The following is a 20,109-nucleotide window of genomic DNA, read 5'->3' on the forward strand; positions in this document are numbered from 1 at the left end:
TTCTTTCTTTCTTTCTTTCTTTCTTTCTTTCTTTCTTTCTTTCTTTCCTCTTTCTCTTTCTTTCTCTCTTTCTCTCTTTCTTTCTTTCTTTCTTTCTTTCTTTCTTTCTTTCTTTCTTTCTTCTCTTTTGTCTTTCTTTCTTTCATTCATTGTCTTTTTCAAGATTGTTTGGCCATCTGAGGTCTTTTGTGATTTCATACACATTTTAGGATTGTTTGTTCTAGGTCTGTGAAAAATGCTGTTGGTATTTTGATAGGGATTGCATTAAGTGTGTATATTGCTTTGGGTAGTATAGACAATTTAACAGTATTTGTTCTTCCAATCCATAAGCATGAGATATCTTTCCATTTCTTTGTGTCATCTTCAATTTCTTTCCTCAGTGTTTTATAGTTTTCAGAGTGCAGGTTTTTCACCTCTTTGGTTAGGTTTATTCCTAGGTATCTAATTATTTTTGGTGTAATTGTAAATGGCATTGTTTTCTTAATTTTTCTTTCTGCTGCTTCATTATTGGTGTATAGAAATGCAACAGATTTCTGTACGTTGATTTTGTATCCTCTGACTCTACAGAATTTGTTTATCAGTTCTAAAAGTTTTTTTGTTAAGTCTTTTGGGCTTTCTATATAGAATATCATATCATCAGCCAATAGTGAAAGTTTGACTTCTTCCTTGCCAATTTGGATGCCTTTTATTTACTTATTTCTTTAGTTGTCTGATTGCTGTGGCTAGGACTTCCACTACTATGTTGAATAAAAGTGGTGAGACTGGACATCCTTGTCTTGTTCCTGACCTTAGGGAAAAGGCTCTCCATTTCTCCCCATTGAGAATGATGTTAGTTGTGGGTTTTTTATAGATGGCCTTTCTAATTTTGAGGTATGTTCCCTCTAAGCCTACTTTGTTGAGGGTTTTTATCATGAATGGATGTTGTACTTTGTCAAATGCTTTTTCCCGTGTCTGTTGAAATGATCATATGATTCTTATTCTTTCTCTTAGTGATGTGGTGTATCATGTTGGTTGATTTGTGAATATTGAACCACCCTTGCAACCCAGGAATAAACCCCATTGGATCGTGGTGAATGGTTTTTTAAATGTATTGTTGGATCCTGTTTGCTAGTGTTTTGTTGGGAGACTTTTGCATCCATGTTCACAGAGATATTGGCCTATAGTTCTCTTTTTTTTCTGGTGTCTTTATCTGGTTTGGGTGTCAGGGTAATGCTGGCCTCATAGATTTAACTTGGAAGTTTTCCTTCCTCTTCTGTTTTTGGAATACTTTGAGAAAAATAGATATTAACTGTTCTTTATTTTTTTATTATGTTCAGTTAGCCAACATGTAGTACATCATTAGTTTTTGATGTAGTGTTCAACAATTCATTAGTTGTGCATAACACTCAATGCTCATCACCACATGTGCCCTCCTTACCCATCTTAACTGTTCTTTAAATGTTTGGTAGATGGGGCACCTGGGTGGCTCAGTCATTAAGCATCTGCCTTCAGCTCAGGTCATGATCCCAGGGTCCTGGGATCAAGTCCCACATTGGGCTCCCTGCTCTGCGGGAAGCCTGCTTCTCCCTCTCCCACTCCCCCAGCTTGTGTTCCTTCTCTCTCTGTCAAATAAATAAATAAAAATCTTTAAAAAAAATAAATGTTTGGTAGAATTTTGCTGTGAAACCACTCGTCCTAGACTTTTGTTGTTGGAAGTTTTTTGACTACTGACTCAATTTCTTTGCTGGTAATCGGTCTGTTCAAATTTTCTATTTCTTCCTGTTTCAGTGTTGGTAGTTTATATGTTTTTAGGAGTTTATCCGTTTCTTCTAGGTTGTCCGATTTGCTGGCATATAGTTTTTAATAATATTCTCTTATAATTGTTTGTATTTCTGTGGTGTTGATTGTTATTTTTCCTCTCTCATTTGTGATTTTTTTTATTTGGCTCCTCTCTCTTTTTTTCTTGATAAGTCTGGCTAGAGGTTTATCAATTTTACTGATTTTTTTTTTAAATGAACCAGCTCCTGGTTTCATTGATCTGTTGTACTGTATTTTTAGTTTCTATATCATTTATTTCCACTCTAATCTTTATTATATCCTTCCTGCTGCTGGTTTTAGGTTTTGTTTGTTATTCTTTTTCTAGGTCCTTTGGGTGTTAAGGTTAGGTAGTTTATTTGAGATTTTTTTTTTGCTTTTTGAGGTTGGCCTGTATTGCTCTAAACATCCCCCTTAGAACTGCTTTCGCTGCATCCCACATGTTTTGCAGTGTTATGTTTTCATTTTAATTTGTTTCCATGTACTGTTTTATTTCTCCTTTTATTACCTGGTTAACTTAACCTCTATATATTTGTGGTCTTTCCAGATTTTTTATTGTGGTTGATTCCTGTTTTTATAGCACTGTGATCAGAAAAGATGTGTGGTATGACTTCAGTCTTTTTGAATTTGTTGAGATTTGTTTTGTAGCCTAAAATGTGATCTATTCTGGAGAATGTTCCATGTGCACTTGAAAAGAATGTGTAGTTTGCTGTTTTAGGATGGAATGTTCTGAATACGTCTGTTAAATCCATTTGGTCCAGTGTGTCATCCAAAGCCATTGTTTCCTTGTTGATTTTCTGTTTAGATGATCTGTCCATTGTTGTAAATGGGGTGTTAAAGTCCCCTACTATTATTGTTTATTATCATTTCCTTTGTGTTTGTTAAGTGTTTTATATATTTGGTTGCTTCCATGTTGGGTGTGTAAATTTTTACAACTGTTTTATCTTCTTGTTGGATTGTCCCCTTTATTATGGTATAATGTTCTTCTTTGTCTCTTGTTACAGTCTTTATTTAAAAGTGTATTTTGTCCAGTATAAGTTATTGCAACTCCTACCAGAGAGAATATTTTTAATACTGTTAAAAATAACTATTTTAGTGTATTGTATGCATGATCTAGGAGCTGGTATTTTGCCTATAGGCAAGTTCTTTTATAAGGTAATATACCTTAGTTTTTTAGTGGTGTGGCAACAGAAAAATTTCAGAGCAGCTGTTCAAGGTGCTTCTGTTATGGCAGTAACATTTTCAACAGGTGACTTCAGTATATTTATCCAAGGTAGTATGTATTTTCCCCATCCCCCCGTCATAGTGGTGGTTATTTGGGAGTTGGCTATCCTTCATAGAAGGCCACCTAAGCCATTGCTTACGTTTCCTTACTCAGGACAGAGTTCCTGAGAACATAGTGTCTAGAGCATGTTATAACCTCCTTCTGTGAATTCTGTATAAGAACTTATGTAAATTTAAGGAACTACTGTGTGTTTTTAAGTGTATTTTACTCACTACAAAGTAATGGGAACATTTTTGTGAGTTTAGATTGCCTTCATGAAGTAAGAGACTCACCAAGAAAAAATAAAATGAAGTTCTGATGGAGTATAATTTGTTTTCTACTATAGCTAACAAACCTTGTAGATCTTAATGAAGGAACTGAGAGAAAAGTATGCCTTCTTCCAGTATTGACTTGTTTTCCTTTTGTTTAAGGATCACAAATTGATTAAGGAAAATAGCTTATGAAATTCTTGTCTGGCTGTGAGAACAGAGTCTGCACTACTTTTATTAGGGCTGTATTTGTTCAACAGTAACTCTGTGATACTAATATTTTTGATGAATATTATATAGTCATATTTATGTTAATGATTCTCAACCTTTTTGCTTTCAGGACCCCCATGCCCTTAAATGTTTTGAGGACCCCAAAGAGATTTTATTTAATCTTGTCATGTCCTTTCCCTTCCTTTTCTTTTTCCCTTCCCTTCCCATGGGTTCGCCTTTTCAATACTTATTTGCTTGAAGTTAAAACAGGGAAAATTTTAAACATATTAATTCATTTAAAAGTAGCAATAATAAATTCATAAATAGTTATATTTGTTTTCATAAAAATAAAAATATCCGCAAATCATAAAAAACAAAAGGAGGAGTGGCATTGTTTCACAATTTTTTTTGCAAAGTTGTTTAATATTAGATTTAATGAAAATAATTGGATTCTTACATCTGTTTCTGTGTTCAATCTGCTGCATTATGTTCTGGTTGTAGTATGTGAAGAAAGTCCAGCTTCACACAGATATGTGCTTGGAAGGGGTATAATATTTTAATAGCCTTTTCAGATAATTATGGATATTCTTCTTTGACACTACACCAAAAGTTGGCATGTGTTAGTTTTTTAAAGATTAGTTGTAATGTGGAATCTGAAATCACATCAATGATCTTTGTACTCTATTAAACTAAAGATTCACTGGTCTGTCTTGCACTTTGAGTGACTCTTTTACACATGCGTGATTTTGGAACATAATGCATTGGTAAACATATCTGAGTTGTATAGGTCTCTTTATATAATATTTAAAAATTATATTGGATATTATCACCATCAATCCCATTAGAAACAAGCTTTAAGTATTGGGAAGTTGTCAAGCTTACAATAGTGGATACATATTTTCCAGAATTCTAATTTTGACTGATAAACTTGAATTTACCCCTGTCAACAAATAATCTGAATAGTTTTTTTTTTTTATTAAAATGACAGACTTGCTCTTTACTTTCATGAAAATTCCTGCCAGACCCAAATCTGACTTACTCTACTTTGTGTGTTAATCATTCTTTGAAATAAAAATGGTGTTCCATGATAGAGCTTATTCAACTTGGATTTCAACTAATTGCACATGCACTTTTCCCCAAGACAACTATTGAACTTTATTGTGCAGCAGAAGTACTTTATGCATATATCCCATGTTTATCACAAATTTAATAAAATTGTTGCCAGGGTGACATAGGCAAATAATGTCTTCATGTTATTATGAAAGTATTTTTGACTATACAGACTTGGTGAAATTGTGCTGTATGTCTCTGGGAGTCCACAGACCTTACTTTGATGTGCTGGTACACTGTTAGCCCTTCTTTTGTTCTTGTTAGGAATACAGTAACTGCTGGTAATGTTTTCACAGATTTCCCAAACTTTGATGCACTTACACCAAGGGATTTTTCATTTGCCTCACTCTCTCCTGAATCTACAGCAAACTGGCATTCAGGATGAGACTCAGAATTGTACACAATCTTCTGATTGTTGGTATGCTGGTAGAAAAAAGATACAATTTTAGTAATAAAAATATTGGTATTCATTAAATGCCTACAGTGTTCGTGTCTTTTTATGTTTGATAGTATCTACCCTGGCCCTTTTCTTTTATGAGGATGTTGTGAGAATTAATTTGATAATTATTTATTTAGAGAAGGGGAGAGAAGGGGTGGGGAGGGGCAGAGAGAATCTTAAGCAGGCTCCATGTCTAACATGGAGCCTGATGCGGGCTGGATCTCACAACCCTGAGATCATGACCTGAGCTGAAAGCAAGAGTTGGACACTTAACTGAGCCACCCAGGCGCCCTGAACTAATTTGATGTTTAAAAAATGTAAGAATCTATTTTTACTGCATGGCATGTTTTAAAATACATCATGTTGTGAGATAATTATGTACTAATGAAAGTACAGTGACACATTAAATGTTCATTAGTCAACTGTAGTTGAAGGGAGGAAGAGAGGAAATTCCTAGGCATAGTGATGCCAAATGTCAAAACATTTAAAAGCTACAATGGAAAAAACATTTTTCCTCTTCTGTATATTGGAAGTGGAAGTATTTTTTTTTTTTTAAAGTGGGTAGATGAAGGTTTACTAAAATGGAACCACGAACAGGAATAGATGCTGAAAGGGAGAGTTTTCATTTGAAAACTTTTTTAGATAGTTTTTAGATAATCCCAGAGGGATTCTCTCCTCCCTCCAACATTCTTGGTTCCCTATGCAATTGAGATTTATAGTTAAATGAATGTTACAAATCTAGAAAAAACAATAGCCAGATTAGTCTATCCTTGAACATGCCATGGGTCAATTTGGTAAGCAAGAGTTCTTGGAGATGGAGGGGGCAATGAAGAAATTTCAGGAAGAAAGAATATTTACTTTCAAGAATGTTGCAAGGTTTTTGATTTTTAAAGCTAAATTAAAATATGAATAATCACCATGTACTTGTGATTAAATGCACTCTCTTCCTCATAAAGTATTGCAGCATTTAATTGATAAACAGATCAAATGAAAATAAGATGATTGGATGTATTTTACACAATAATATATACAGTTATATGTCACTTTGAACTTTACAAAGAACTCCAGCACTTTAGATTTTAAAAAGAAGTTTTACATTTACTATTTCATTTTAATATTAAAAAGAGAAAAAAAGCTCTGAAGTAGGTGAGAAAGGAATTCTCATTATGTGAGAATCAGTTTTACCCAAAGCCATAGGCCTTCTGAATCAAAGGGTTTGAATTTAAAACTAGGTCTCTGGATTAACAGTTCCCTGTACTTGGTGCTGCATAGTGTTGCTGCCATGCTACTTTTTTTTTTTTTTAAGATTTTATTTATTTATTTATTTGAGAGAGAGAGAGAGAGAAACAGCATGAGTGGGGAGAGGGTCAGAGGGAGAAGGACCGAGCTGGGAGCCCGATGTGGGACTCTATCACAGGACTCCAGGATCATGACCTGAGCCGAAGGCAGTTGCTTAACCAACTGAGCCGCCCAGGCGCCCCTGCCATGATACTTTTAACTGATGGGATTACATAGTTATGGTATTCACTGGGTATTCTGGCTCAGAGATTATCCAAACAAGATAAATTCTTATTGGGCCAGAGTACAACCTCATCTTTGGGGTAGGACATCTGTAGAGCAGGATTCTCTCTCAGGTCTGTTGAGAAAGTTTGAGAAAAGTTCAATTTGAATCAGGCTATCCTAGGTCAAGTCTTGCCATGGCTTGCCCACACCCTCCTGCTCTCTGGCTCTCTTGTTAGGAATTGCCCTCCTTTACTTCTTTTTTGTTGTTAGGCTTTTAGGAATTAAATAGTATTTCCTCTATCCCTAAAAATATTTTGAGAACTCCTCACATTAACTTATGACCAACCAAAGGGATAGGAGCATCATCTATCTTGTGTGTTTCAACCTTTTATAATAAAGCAAGTGATAGGATAAATCTATTGTGTGTCAGGAAGAGGCAATAGCTATTCAAACCCAAACAATTTCTTTTTGTTTAGATCCCATTTTTAGTATGTATGTGGGAGATACTAGCCTGTGAGTTAAGGACTTAATGGTATTTCAAATTCCTGGTCAACTTTTCTACTCCCATCCTTCATTTGTCAAATCTAACTCTTCATAGGAAGTCTTCTTTTTGTATTGTAGGGAGACTGAGATGGAAGTAGTGTATGTTTAGTGGCAGATTACTTCACTGCAAACATAGGCTAAGGTTCTTACCTTTTGTTTTCAGACACTGCCTGGCTAAGTACTAAGCATTTTCCATTGTTAATAGTAATGATAATAATAATAATACCACCTCCAACATGGAAGCAGGAACATTCCCTTTCACCTCAGTTGGCATTTGATGTCTTTTGAGTTCTTTTCAGCATTTAGCTCTTCTTATTTTTTCATCTCAGCAAATCTATTTTGACTTTTTTAAAACAGGTAAGTCAACAAGGCAAGGGGCCGGAGCACACCGGTTCACAGAAGCCCCTGTGCCTTGGGACTTGAGGACATTGCTCCACAGTATCTATTTGTTAGACTATGACAGCTAGTGGTGAGGAGTTTTAGAATGTGTCACAGCTGTAGATGTTAAGTACTAGATGTAGCTGTGATTGCTGTCACTTGTTCTCATATACTGTCCTCTGTTATAGGCATTAGGAATTTTTTCTCTTAACCTGTTATATCTTTCTGTATTTTTCTGGCCTTCTATAAAATTTTGTAAAGTGGTATTTTTGTGGAGTAGATCTCTGCCTCTTTCATGTTAACTGTTATACATGTTTAAGAGATTTGACCCTCTGGGAGCATTATATTGAACAAATAAAATTTGAATAGGAATTATTTTTCATATTCATGTAATGGCAGTGTATTATTGCTTGGCACGTGATACGTGCTCTGTAAATGTTATTTGTCATGAATTCTTGAACCCAAAAGTTAATTAAATTAAATTCATTTAATACACATTTTTATTAAGCCATATACAATGTTAGGTGAGGAAACTAAAAATATTGGTAAGGCAGTTACTGGGCCAGTGAATTCCTATGCTAGCTGGAAGGTAATTTCACAGAAGTAGTGAAATTGAAGGAGGGAGCAGTTTAGTTTTATTGGCAGGGATGGGGAGGGTATCAAAAGGGGGCTCATTGTCTGACCATCAGATCTGACCTATCCCTTGAAGATGAGGAGGATGAAAAGGACATTCTTTTTGTTCTGTTTCTCTCAGAATGTATTTGAAGGATAAAATAGGTTTCCTGTCTGACATTAATACAATGATACTTTGGAATGTTTGCTTCTTTTATAACAGGGTTGTTTTTCCCTGGGTCCCATGCTCACTGTGTTTTCATGCCTTGTTTTACAAGAATTGCCTGAGGTTCTGTCAATTGAGGAGGAAGTGGAAGAAACAGAGTCTTGGGCGAAGCCTTTGGTCCACCTTTGGCAGACGAAGTCCCCAAACTTTGTGGCTGAACAGGAGTATAATGCAGCCATGGCCAAAATGGAGCCACACTGTGCCATCTGTGCTCTCCTCATGCCCTACTACAAGGTAATAAGGGTGGAGGGGTCACTGTCAAGGTTTCTTTTCACTGCTTCACTTTCTGTATGACTGTAAAAACACAGATGAATCATTGTAAGGTAAGTATGCACACGGAAAGGGAGACATCAATACTTACATGGCCATTGTAGAAGAGCAAACAGAATTTCTGAGTGCTACTTGAAAGACATTTCTTTGGTAGTGCTTTATCATTTTAAAATAAATGATTGGTTTATTTGTCGTTCATTTCAGTCAAGGGGCAGTTCCAGTCTTTTTAATCAAGAAACACAGAACTAAAAGCTTAACAATAGTATAAGTTTTGCAAAGAGAAAACTTAGACTTAGTCTCTGTTTTGTGTTTGAAAATATCACTCTCAATAATATGTCAGCTCTGGGCCCACATTTAAAATGTCTCTCTTTATCTTCCCACGTGGAACATGCATAAAATATAGCAGGACTCAATACAAACTGGATTGTTCTGTTCACCCTCATCAGCTAGCTGTGCATAGTACTGTTTTCAGTGTTATTCCATATGTCATACTGATGGCATTTTAGCTCACTGACGGCCACATTCTCTAACACTAACCCAAAGTGATCTTCAGGAATCTAGTAAGGGTGGAACTTCATGACCTATTTTAAGATACAATATATAATAAAGCGTACTGATGTGAGCATTGTATTCTGAGTTATTATCAAAAATGGAATCAGAAGTATTTTAAGATTGCTTCTCTTTTAGAGTTCATATAAACACTTTTTTGTTCAGACATTTCAGGGCATGAAATTGTGTGATTTGCCACATTTTCAGATCTTTGAAAATATATAAAGTAAACTTAACTCACTTGTCTTTGATGTGGCCCTTGTGAGTGACAGACTATTTTCTGTTTAGTCATTGAATGTGTTTTCTTGGAAAAAGTTAACTTTTTATTGACTCTTATTTCTATATCATAATCTGCCTTTGTATTTCCCCAATAATTAAAAAAATTCTCACTAAAATTATAAGATATAGGGAAACTTAATAATATAAGATCTCTGGAGGTAAGATAGTTCATTAATTAGAATTTCAGTTAAGTGCTAAATGTTTTTCATATATTTTGGTGAGAGATGACAGTTTTGTTTTGCACACTATATTTTCTTATTTAGTGACATTTGCCAGGTCATTCTGTCTTGATGTTTTAGAACTTTGTGGTGAGGCAGAACCTTCAAAAATTGTCTAAAAACTGTTGCACAGATTAAAACTGAGGTCTTTGAAAACACTCCTTCAAGTGTAACCAGGTAAAATTCTTTAGTAAATGAAACCAGGTCTGCTAACCTAGTGAAAATAAAGAAAGAAATAAAAATTCCTCAGAAAAATTGATGCTTTCCCTGAACTGTTTATGTAAGAATATACTTTTTCATACAAGCAGATGTACAGAATGTCCTCCTGTTTCTACAGCTTAGCTTCTGGATGGGAGCCTGAAGAGGAACATTGATAAAAAGCTAATAGTTGTATCGAGGAAAACAACAGGAAGAACAGAAGCTGGAAGTTAGTGCATGGAACAGCTGTTAGTGGATTGAATGACCAGAACAAATGATGAACTTTTTTGCATGTTTTTCACTCATGTGGGAATATTATGTTTTTCAGCCAGATAGCAGCAATGAAGAAAATGATTCTAGATGGGAGACAAAATTAGACGAAATGGTTACTCCGGGAGGAAAGACTAAGCCCCTCATTCCAGAGATGTGTTTTATTTATAGTGAAGAAAATATAGAATATTCTCCGCCTAATGCCTTTCTGGAAGAGGATGGAACAAGTCTTCTGATTTCCTGTGCAAAGTGCTGCGTACGGGTTCATGCAAGTAAATGAATCTCTCATTCATCAATCACTGGCTTTTCAGTGCTTCACATAATCTTTGTTTCTCACCCTTTTGTCCCCTGCCAAATCTATTGCACTGAACTATTGGCATTCTTAATGGTTAGATCATTCTTTCTCATATTTCTTCTGATAAAAGTATGAGTAAGTATAATAATCCCTTTTTCTACAGTTTTGTGCAGTATCAGTGGAGGGCAGTTTTGTTCTGTTTGTTGTCCAGATGTGGGGTCATTGTGGGGCTCCTTTCACATATTTGAATTTTACTTATGTTAAGAGATAGTTTGTAAAAACTTAATTTTAACCTCTGATGTTGATTCATGATTATTTTTCTTTGTACTTTTTAAAGGGACATGAATATTTCTTTGGTAATTTGGGGAATTATTGGTAAATTTAATTATAGAGTTTAATTTTTATTCTTTGTGAGGGTAAGGAGATCTCTGTTGCCTTCCAGGGGAGAACAGTCATTACAGCTGTTTTCCCTGCGGGACTGAGGTGGTTAGGTTCCATACCTGTCACAATTTGGTATTTTCACATCATGGGATAAATGGCAAATACATTTTTTATTTGCCTGCCATGTAAGTCCTCTAAAAAGTGAAAAAGGATCTAATTTTTATTGTAAGTCTATTTTAAGGCATTTTAATATTCCAGATCTTACCAAATCATATGTCATGTTAACATACTTATGTATGGTCTCTGTCAGTGTAGCATGAATGCTTATAATATAGGCATTATCTTCTGTATTTACCCCAGAGAAACACTAATCTTACATTAGGGTTGAAATAGCCTCGCTCTCTATCATTTATTGCTTGATTAGATACTGTCAGCTTCCCAAGGGATTTGAACATAATGTGTTTGAAATATAGCAACCTTCTTGTTGTACTTACATCAATCTGTAACACACACACACACACACACATATATATACACATTCACCCTACATTATTATAACTATATAACAGCCAATGCATCATTTCACAAAAAACTAGGATTTAATTTTGATTCCCGAATGTACAAGCTATACAGTTTAGCCATAGTATTTCATAAACATATGCTTGAACTAAACATTTTATAGTTTTAGTTAACTATGATAGGCTTTTCTTTGGTAATTACATTTCTGTTATTTTCTCTTTCATTTAAATGTAATAGAAATTTGATATTAAAAAATACTTCTTTAAATCTTTCAAAGCCCTTTGAAAGGCAGTCAGAGTAACACATGTTTGTTGGTAATGTATAATTGCTGCTTATATTTGCATCATCAGCTATCTCCTTACACAGTTATTTTGAGTCAGGCATGTATTGAATAGACAAATAGAACTGAAGATATCCCTTCATCACTAACCATGAATTGTGCGTCCTCTGTCCCTATCATTGAAATTAAAGCTAATTAAACATAATTTCTGAAATGTAATTTTAAATTATATTAAGTATAAAATATGTCAAAGTTTATTTATTGTATTATTTTAAAGCTTCCCCAAATTTTCCTTCATGAATTGCAACTTACTTTGAAATATGTTTTGTATGAGTAAAGAACTAGACCCAACAAATTAGAAATTTAATTATTTTCCCATTCAAGAATTATCTGATAACTATTGTGAGCATTAGTAATGATTAAGACCCATACTCTCATGTTTCCTGGGGCTGATATCCTTTTAGCTATAAGGCATGAGAGCCAAAAGTATCTTTGAGACAGCCTTGCTTATGTTTTGTTCTAAGCAGTGACAACTGGTGGGCAGTTGTTCTGATTTTAGTTATTCAGTGCTAAGATTTATAATCCAAAATGCAAAAGACCTAATTCATGAATCCATACTATTATTTTATAGGTTGCTATGGTATCCCTTCTCACGAGATATGTGATGGATGGCTGTGTGCCCGTTGCAAAAGAAATGCATGGACAGCAGTAAGTGGCCTATTTTAATATCTTTTAACCCCTCTTCTCACTTTCTCCACTGTGAACACATTTAAATCTAGCAATAAGGTAAGGTTGTACACATGCTTTTGTGTGCACTTCTACACATAACTATATTTCTAGTCTTCTCTTTTCAAATCATCCTGTCTGGTGGCTCTATTCATCATAGAAATATTAAATAAATTTCTAGGTGTTACTGTTCTACTCAGGAGCCTACAGAGAATGCCAGTTTATCAGAACCAGTCTAAAATATTCCTTCATTTTCCTGCCCAGGTCTATTTTACAGTTCTTGAAAATAAATATTCTAAGTAACACTCAAGGTGAGGATCCTCCCCGACGCCTGACGAAACCATGCTCATACATAACTTTTCCACTGGTATGAGTCTTTCCCCACTCATTCATTCATACATTCACACTTCAACAAACTTTGGAGTCTGCTCTTTGCCAGGTGAGACAGGCTGCTCTGTCTCAGTCTGTGAACTTGACACAGAATCTTTCAACAACAAATGATACCCCATTTAGGGTACAAAGATTCCTCCTCATCTAAATTGTTTTTCCTGATGAACCCTTTTGAAACTTCAGCTTACATCCAAGCATTGAGTTCTATTCCACTAACTCATCATGTCACCTATTTTTCCATTTAATTATGTGCTACCTTGTTATTTCTTAAAAATTCTCTTTCAAGAAGCCTTAGAACATTTTTGAAAATTAGGACCTGTTAGATCTTAACATTGTATCCCTCACTCTTAATCTCAGAGCAGATGATTTCAATTGTAATAGTAGCATTTGCTTTATTTCTCAATGATCTCTAATGAGTTAAATTTCTTTGCAACCAGGGTTAAAATCCTGAAGGACAATATAAGGAAAATGCCTTGCATGATAAAAATTTATGTCATGATATGTATGTTTAGCTCTTGGTGTTGAAAGAGACGTATGGTGACTATAAATTAAAGATGTCTGAGAATGTCTTTCTGAATGATTTTATTGCTGGCATTCACTTTAGGTAGTGAGGGAAAAATGAGGGAAAGTATGGACATTCTTTATAGCCCAAATAATCTTATCTGTTTCGTGTTAGAGGTAATATCTCCAATTTAAGAAGTCTTTCATTAGTGGGCCCAAAAAACATTTTTGTATTTCCTTTGATGTAATCATTATATTAACAAAAATTATGTTCATACAGAGTATCTTAAAATCAGCCAGGAAGTCCTGCTGTAATAAGTATATTCAGTTCTTGTTTACCATGCAGGTCTTACATTTATTATATGAGCCAAATTAAAGCTTTGTAGAATCAGTCTGGCCTGTGATCCTCTCATTCACCCTGAAGTATAGGTTTAGAGATTAGAGATATTCTAATCCAGTTCACCAAGGTGTGAGAATTCTCTGTTCCATCCACAGTTACTGCTTGACTCCTTTGCTCACACACTGAACAGTCCTGTTTCCCAAGGTACCATTGTCCTTTGCATGGCAGAGCTAAGGCCAGGCCTATGTTACCCACCTGATTCTAAGGCCGCTTGTGATAGTTTATGCTGTTTTCCTTTAGCATGTCTTAAGAAGGAAATACTAGATTAATAACTCTTTAGAACTAATTTAAAGCTACTATTAATCTTAATCCCTCACACCCTTAGAAAATACAATGTCTTTGTGTTTTATTATTGATACCATGAAATAGAAATGGAAACTCTCAAATACAATTTTACAATGTTTTTTTTAGACCCACATAATACCTTATTTCTAAGTGAAAATGGTCTGAATTCACAGTGCACCAGTTGTTTTTTCAATTTATCCATTTGTGTGAACTTTGTCTATGAAGCTGGATTCCTATTTTTTTCTCCTGAGAAATCAGTGAATTGCAGTTTAAGCATTGCAGAGGAGTAAGTGATAATATCAATATTTTGGCTTTAAATCCCTTTAGTGTGGTTGTGAGTGTTACAATATTAATTTTTAGTAGACAAGTATGATTCTTTGGATTTTGTGGCTGGAATGATTGCATTTTAAAAGTATCCTTAGACTTGACATCTTTAGGAATCTATCTCACATTGTCAGTTTTAGGTTCCAGAAAAGCCTTGGAACTCCTTTTAATGGAGGTTCCAAAGGAGCTAATGGAAATCTAACAGTGCAAGGGAGGTCAGATGATATTTGATTGCCTGTTTGTACATCACTAACTCTAATTCCTAATTATTTCCTGGGATTTTCTTTTTAAATGTACTTTGTAAATGTAAAACTTATTATTCATCGTGAATGCAAAACATTCCAATAACATTTTGCTTGGGATATATATTTATACAACAGATGTGATTATTCTAGCTAATTCTGTTTCCTTTTATGATGAGTACTTTGCACACCTGGACAATAAGAAGAGGGTAGCCTGAAATACCTTATGTTTATCTTTATAAGGTATATGTGAGACTTGAGTGTGGTGGTTCTGTTTTTTAAAGATTCATTTTAAAGAGTTCTCATTGATGGATGAATGGGTAAAGAAAATGAGGGGTATATATAGAGATACACACTGGAATTTCATATTCAGCCATAAAAAGGAAATTCTGCCATTTGCAACAACATAAATGGCCTTGAGAGCACTATGCTGAGTGAAATAAGTCAGACAGAGAAAGACAAATATTGTATACTCTCTTTAAATGTGGAATCTTAAAAGAACACACTGAACTCATAGGAACAAAGTTAACTGGTGACGGTGGGTGGGGGGGCATGGGAGAAATAGATAAAGGTGGTTAAGGGTACAGACTTCCAGTTTTAAAATGAATACATTTTGGGAATCTAATATACAGCATAGTAACAACTATAGTTAGAAATACTCTACTGTATAGTACTGTACTTGAAAGTTGCTAAGATTGGGTTGCCTGGGTGGCGCAGTTGGTTAAGTGGGTGCCTTCGGCTCAGGTCATGATCCCAGGGTCCTGGGATTGAGCCCCACATTAGGCTCCTTCCTCGGCGGGGAGTCTGTTTCTCTGCCTGCTGCTCCCCCTGCTTGTGCTCTCTCTCTCTCTCTCTCTCTGTCAAATAAATAAATAAAAATCTTAAAAAAAAGAAAAGTTGCTAAGTTCTTTAAAGTTCTCACCAGAAAAAATAAATAAGTAAAAGAAACTATGTGAGGTGATGGATGTGTTACCTAATCTTACTTTGGTAATCATTTCTAAATATATATACATAAATCAAATCATCATGTTATACATTTTATTTTTTTAAAGATTTTATTTATTTATTTGAGAGAGAGAGAGAGAGCCCAAGAGGGGGTAGGGTCAGAGGGAGAAGCAGACTCCCTGCTGAGCAGGGAGCCCGATGCAGGACTCGATCCTGGGACTCCAGGATCATGACCTGAGCCGAAGGCAGTCTCTTAACCAACTGAGCCACCCAGGCGCCCCCATGTTATACATTTTAAACTTACAATGTTATATGTCAGTTATTATTTCAGTAAGGTGGGTGAGGAGGAGACTATAATAGTAACTATATCATGGAGGTAAGCATCAATAATTTATTTATTTTTAAATGTTTTAATCTATTTATTTGACAGAGAGAGACAGCGAGAGAGGGAACACAAGCAGGGGAAATGGGAGAGGGAGAAGCAGGCTTCCCGCGGAGAGGGAGCCCGATGCAGGGCTCAATCCCAGGACCCCGGGATCAGGACCTGAGCCGAAGGCAGACGCTTAATGACTGAGCCACCCAGGCGCCCCAGGCATCAATAATCTAAATTTTGGAAGCAAAGGCATTGTAGGGATTATTTCATCTAACATTAGAAGGTAGTTGGTTTTGTTACTGTCAACCTGGGCAAAGTAACTGAGGATGTATGCAAAGCTGGAATCAATGCTCACTGGTCAGCTGTCTGTTTATTTACCATTTCTAACGAGGGACATCATTCTGGCCCCAACTGTTGTGATAGTTTTTAAGTAACTGGAGGCCAGAACTTTTTCTCATTGACCTCTGTAGCACCCCTACTGCCTGGTGCAGTGTTGGATCATTTCTGAACGGGTGAAACATAAAGTAAGAAGGTTGTGTTCGCAGAGATATGAGCCAGACCTTTATTTGTGGCCTTCAGTGCTCTCACTGTTTCCAGAGTCTCGCTTCAGTGCTCACTGTGTTTCATTTTGCTACTGTCTTTACTGTATCCATTTGCGTCAGTTAAAACAAGAAAGAAGATGCCTTATTACCAGCTTCACCTGAATGTGTTGGGGAAGAGATTAGTTACAAATTTTGGATTGTACCCTAATTTAGATTCTAGGATCCAGGCTCTATATCCAAATTCAAATGAAATGAAATAAAGAACCCCCCCAAATACCTGTCTATCCTGAGATTCAGGTTGTACATCCCACCATTCTAACTGTCATTGCTTTGTGCCTATTTTCCTATTTCAGTACTGCTCAGGTAAATAGATACAACTAACTGAAAGCTATGTTTCAGCTTATGGTTTATAACCCAACTATATTGGATTATTTTATTTTCAGCTATTTGTTTTTGACCTTTTGGGAACTATTTATAAAATTGATTTGGAGCAGTTTTTACTCCGTTACAGTATGACTTGAGAGCACATGCCAAACATTACCAAGTTCTGTTTTTAGGTGTATACTGTCAATACTCTGATTCTAGCATGTGTTTATTATTATTTTGATTTTTAATGTGAATCTAAATTGAAATTTAGATCAATTATTTTGATCTAAATTGCTATAGTGGTCTCTAATCTGTGATTTCCACTGTTTAATGGCTGTGAGTTACTACTAATTAAAAATGCTAGTGTTCTCACTGTAAAAATGCAGAATTTGTATTGCTTTCTTTGAGATTTTTTCCCACCATTTTTTTTTTTAATGCCTGCACTTAAAAAAAAATTTCCAGTATGGGTATTTCTGTGAAATACCTGAATACTCCTTTAGGGATACACTTCTGATTATGAAGAAAGATGTTAGTTAGATATCTGGAATGGGCCGGTAAACTAAATACTTACTACTATTCTAAAAAGTAATCCATGGTTTAATATTATGTAGAGTAAAAATAGGATTTTCTATATTATCTTTTGAAGAATTTATAATATAGAATTCCAAAGGGTAAATGAATATAAGCAGGTTGAAGAGGTTAAAAAGGAATATGGATAAGATTTTCTCTTCTTAAAATTTAAGGATAATGTAGCTGTCTGGTGATTTTTTTTCTGTCTAGGTAATTTGGATATTTCTTCAGGGACCTTTCAGGGGATAGGGGCTGTGAAGTTTTGTTTTAGTGCTATAAGTGGTGGTGAAAACTGCATGTAAGGATTGGTAACTTATCATGGAAAGTCACATCATACTCATACTTACGACTTTGACAAATCATAAGTTTCCAGTCTCCTGTCCTTGGCAGCATTAAACCTGTGCTGTAGTTTTTCATTGTCAGTGTGAAGAATTTCAAATAAAGCGCGTATCATTTGTGCTATGTCTTACTAGGGAGCTTTTTTATTACCTTAAATAATTCTTGGGAGGGTAAGGTAAACACAGTAGCTCACATACTTATAATCTAAACAAAAAATCTAAATTAAAGAAAGATTTAAAAGCAATGTAATGAGAAGGTTCTATTAGAGATTATATCTAAGGTCTCTTCTGACCCTAAAAATCCCTTGATTCTGTTGCTTTGTATTTCCATTTTGCTTTAATTAGCTTTCCTTAAGAATTGGGGCCCTTCAAGCATACTAAATTTATTATGCACTTCTTAACCTAGGTAGAGGTGTTAGGAGGTATAGGAATAGAAGTGGCGCTGGTAATTGTTGACCAGATCAGTGTAGTTTTTATGAGCTAAAGGAAATTTTTAACAGGCCAGTGACTTCAAGGCCTTACTATAACTTTATCTACTTGCTGTTTGGGAATGCATGACAATATGTATTAGCCTCTAAATTCTTTTTTATTTCAGTATATCCTGTTACACTTAATTTAGGAGAATTTGTTTCAATATTTTTATTTGAAAGTAATACAGTATTTAAAAAAGTAGCTATATATTTATTCTTGGGTGAATATTGCCATTGTATGAAAAAGCAGATTTTGTAATGAAAAATTTAAAAAACACTTTATGGGTTGGAGTTTTCATTCTGTCTAATGAAATGCACAAACTAGGTAATTGCACACATTTATTATCTATTGAATAGCATTTATTGTACTATATAGAATAATGAAATTATATTGCATATGTGTAACATAGCATCTCTGTAATACAACATTTTTTCCCCAAAATGGTTTCAGGAAATCAAAATGCAAACATGAAATATGTTTTCACATTTATTCACTATGTCTTTTATTTTCTTATTTTTTTTAATGGAGTAACACATAGATATGAGCAAGTTATACCTTGATGATCTTTTGGGATTTGCATTTCTGTTCTTATAAAGAATGGAATATACAATTGCAATGATTAAAAATAAACATTTTGGTGTTTATTTTTTTACTGCTTGACCATAAGCAAGTGATATCTATAGATTGGGTAGGGGTTGCCATTCATGCCCTCCACGGCTGAACATAGCTATTTGACTTCTGAAAGAAAATGAAGTCTTTTTTCTGCATAAATCATAGTCACAAAGTTAGATTCTAGAAATTCCTGAGGTAGTGGTCTTTACAAAACTCACTCCCATGGTGTTGCTAAAGCTTGTAGACTGAAGAATCTAACTCATTTGTTGGAATGCATTTGTCTGAACTCCTGGTCTTTGGAGTATACCTTAGTCTGTCAACTTTTAGGTCTCAGGTAAAAAGGATTGACCTCTTGGAAGTGGTAGCTTGTCAGATCTTTGGGAACAATGAAGTGCCAACCTGTGTAACTTTCTGTTTACTCTGCCTGATGATTGGTGGGTGGATGAAGGTGGTTTATTAGGTAGTCTTTGGTTCCCACTTTGTGTTGAGAGTGGGGTCCTATAGATGGGGGTGCATCTGTTATGAAGCAACCCTAATTTAGCTCTGTTGAATCTCAAGGTAGTGCTTTCCCTCTCTCTTTAATAGGAGTTCTCTTAGGCTGGAGATTATTATTTTTTAAATTATTTATTTATTTGAGAGAGAGAGAATGAGAGAGAGAGAGAGCACATCAGAGGGGATAGGGTCAGAGGGAGAAGCAGACTCCCTGCCGAGCAGGGAGCCCGATGCGGGACTCGATCCTGGGACTCCAGGATCATGACCTGAGCAGTCGCTTAACCAACTGAGCCACCCAGGCGCCCTTAGGCTGGAGATTATTAAAGAAAATTTGTATGTTTAAGGTGTATGTTACCTTTACCATATAACACAACCCTTATTCTCCCTCTTTAACTCCCCAGATAAAAATAATTGTACTGATAATAGATATTAGGAATTGCCAATCTTTATGCTCTTTGAAAGTCTTTTACTGTAGAAAAGTAAGGTTTCATTTTTCAACCTTGGACCTATAAATTCAGAATAACTATTGATTTAAATATAAACTAATATAAGCAGCATACAGCTTCCATAAAATGTAAGGACTAAAGAATTCTTTATCTCTGTCAGAAATCTCCTTTTACAGATAATGAACCAGGGTTTGAGAGAGTAAGTCTTTTACCCCCTGGATTGCCCCACAATATGGTAAGAGAGCCTTGATTTCATGGCAGTACTCAGGCCTTCAGATTTCCAGGTCCAGGCTCATTTATCTCAGTTTCTTGTTTTTAGAGTGGGAAGAAGGCTAAACAACTGACCAGTTTTTGAACAAGGTTTTTGAATGATTTTTGTTTGTTTCCATTGAAAGTTAATCCAGCACTAACTTCTAGTATAATTACACTAGAATTTGTTATCTACTTAATGTAGGTTAATTAGCCTTACTGGATGGTTG

At 35.2% G+C, this 20,109-nt stretch overlaps 1 protein-coding gene across 8 annotated transcripts in view; it reads left to right on the forward strand.

The window, feature by feature from the left end:
- Positions 1 to 20,109, forward strand: part of KDM4C (lysine demethylase 4C) — a 586,257-nt gene that overhangs the window by 394,321 nt on the left and 171,827 nt on the right. For 7 of the 8 annotated variants that reach the window (XM_073880748.1, XM_025887837.2, XM_025887836.2 and 4 more), the window contains 3 exons: positions 8,401 to 8,582; positions 10,191 to 10,404; positions 12,239 to 12,315. In XM_073880748.1, the coding sequence (XP_073736849.1) occupies positions 8,401 to 8,582; positions 10,191 to 10,404; positions 12,239 to 12,315 (473 nt within the window). Of the gene's footprint in view, positions 1 to 8,345; positions 8,583 to 10,190; positions 10,405 to 12,238; positions 12,316 to 20,109 lie in introns of those variants that run through there. The other variant, XM_073880753.1, reaches the window with a different exon arrangement.

The sequence above is a fragment of the Callorhinus ursinus genome, unplaced genomic scaffold (genome assembly GCF_003265705.2).
Source record: "Callorhinus ursinus isolate GAN/ISIS: 27379988/994484 unplaced genomic scaffold, GSC_fseal_2.0 scaffold39, whole genome shotgun sequence".
Taxonomy (NCBI): Eukaryota; Metazoa; Chordata; class Mammalia; order Carnivora; family Otariidae; genus Callorhinus; species Callorhinus ursinus.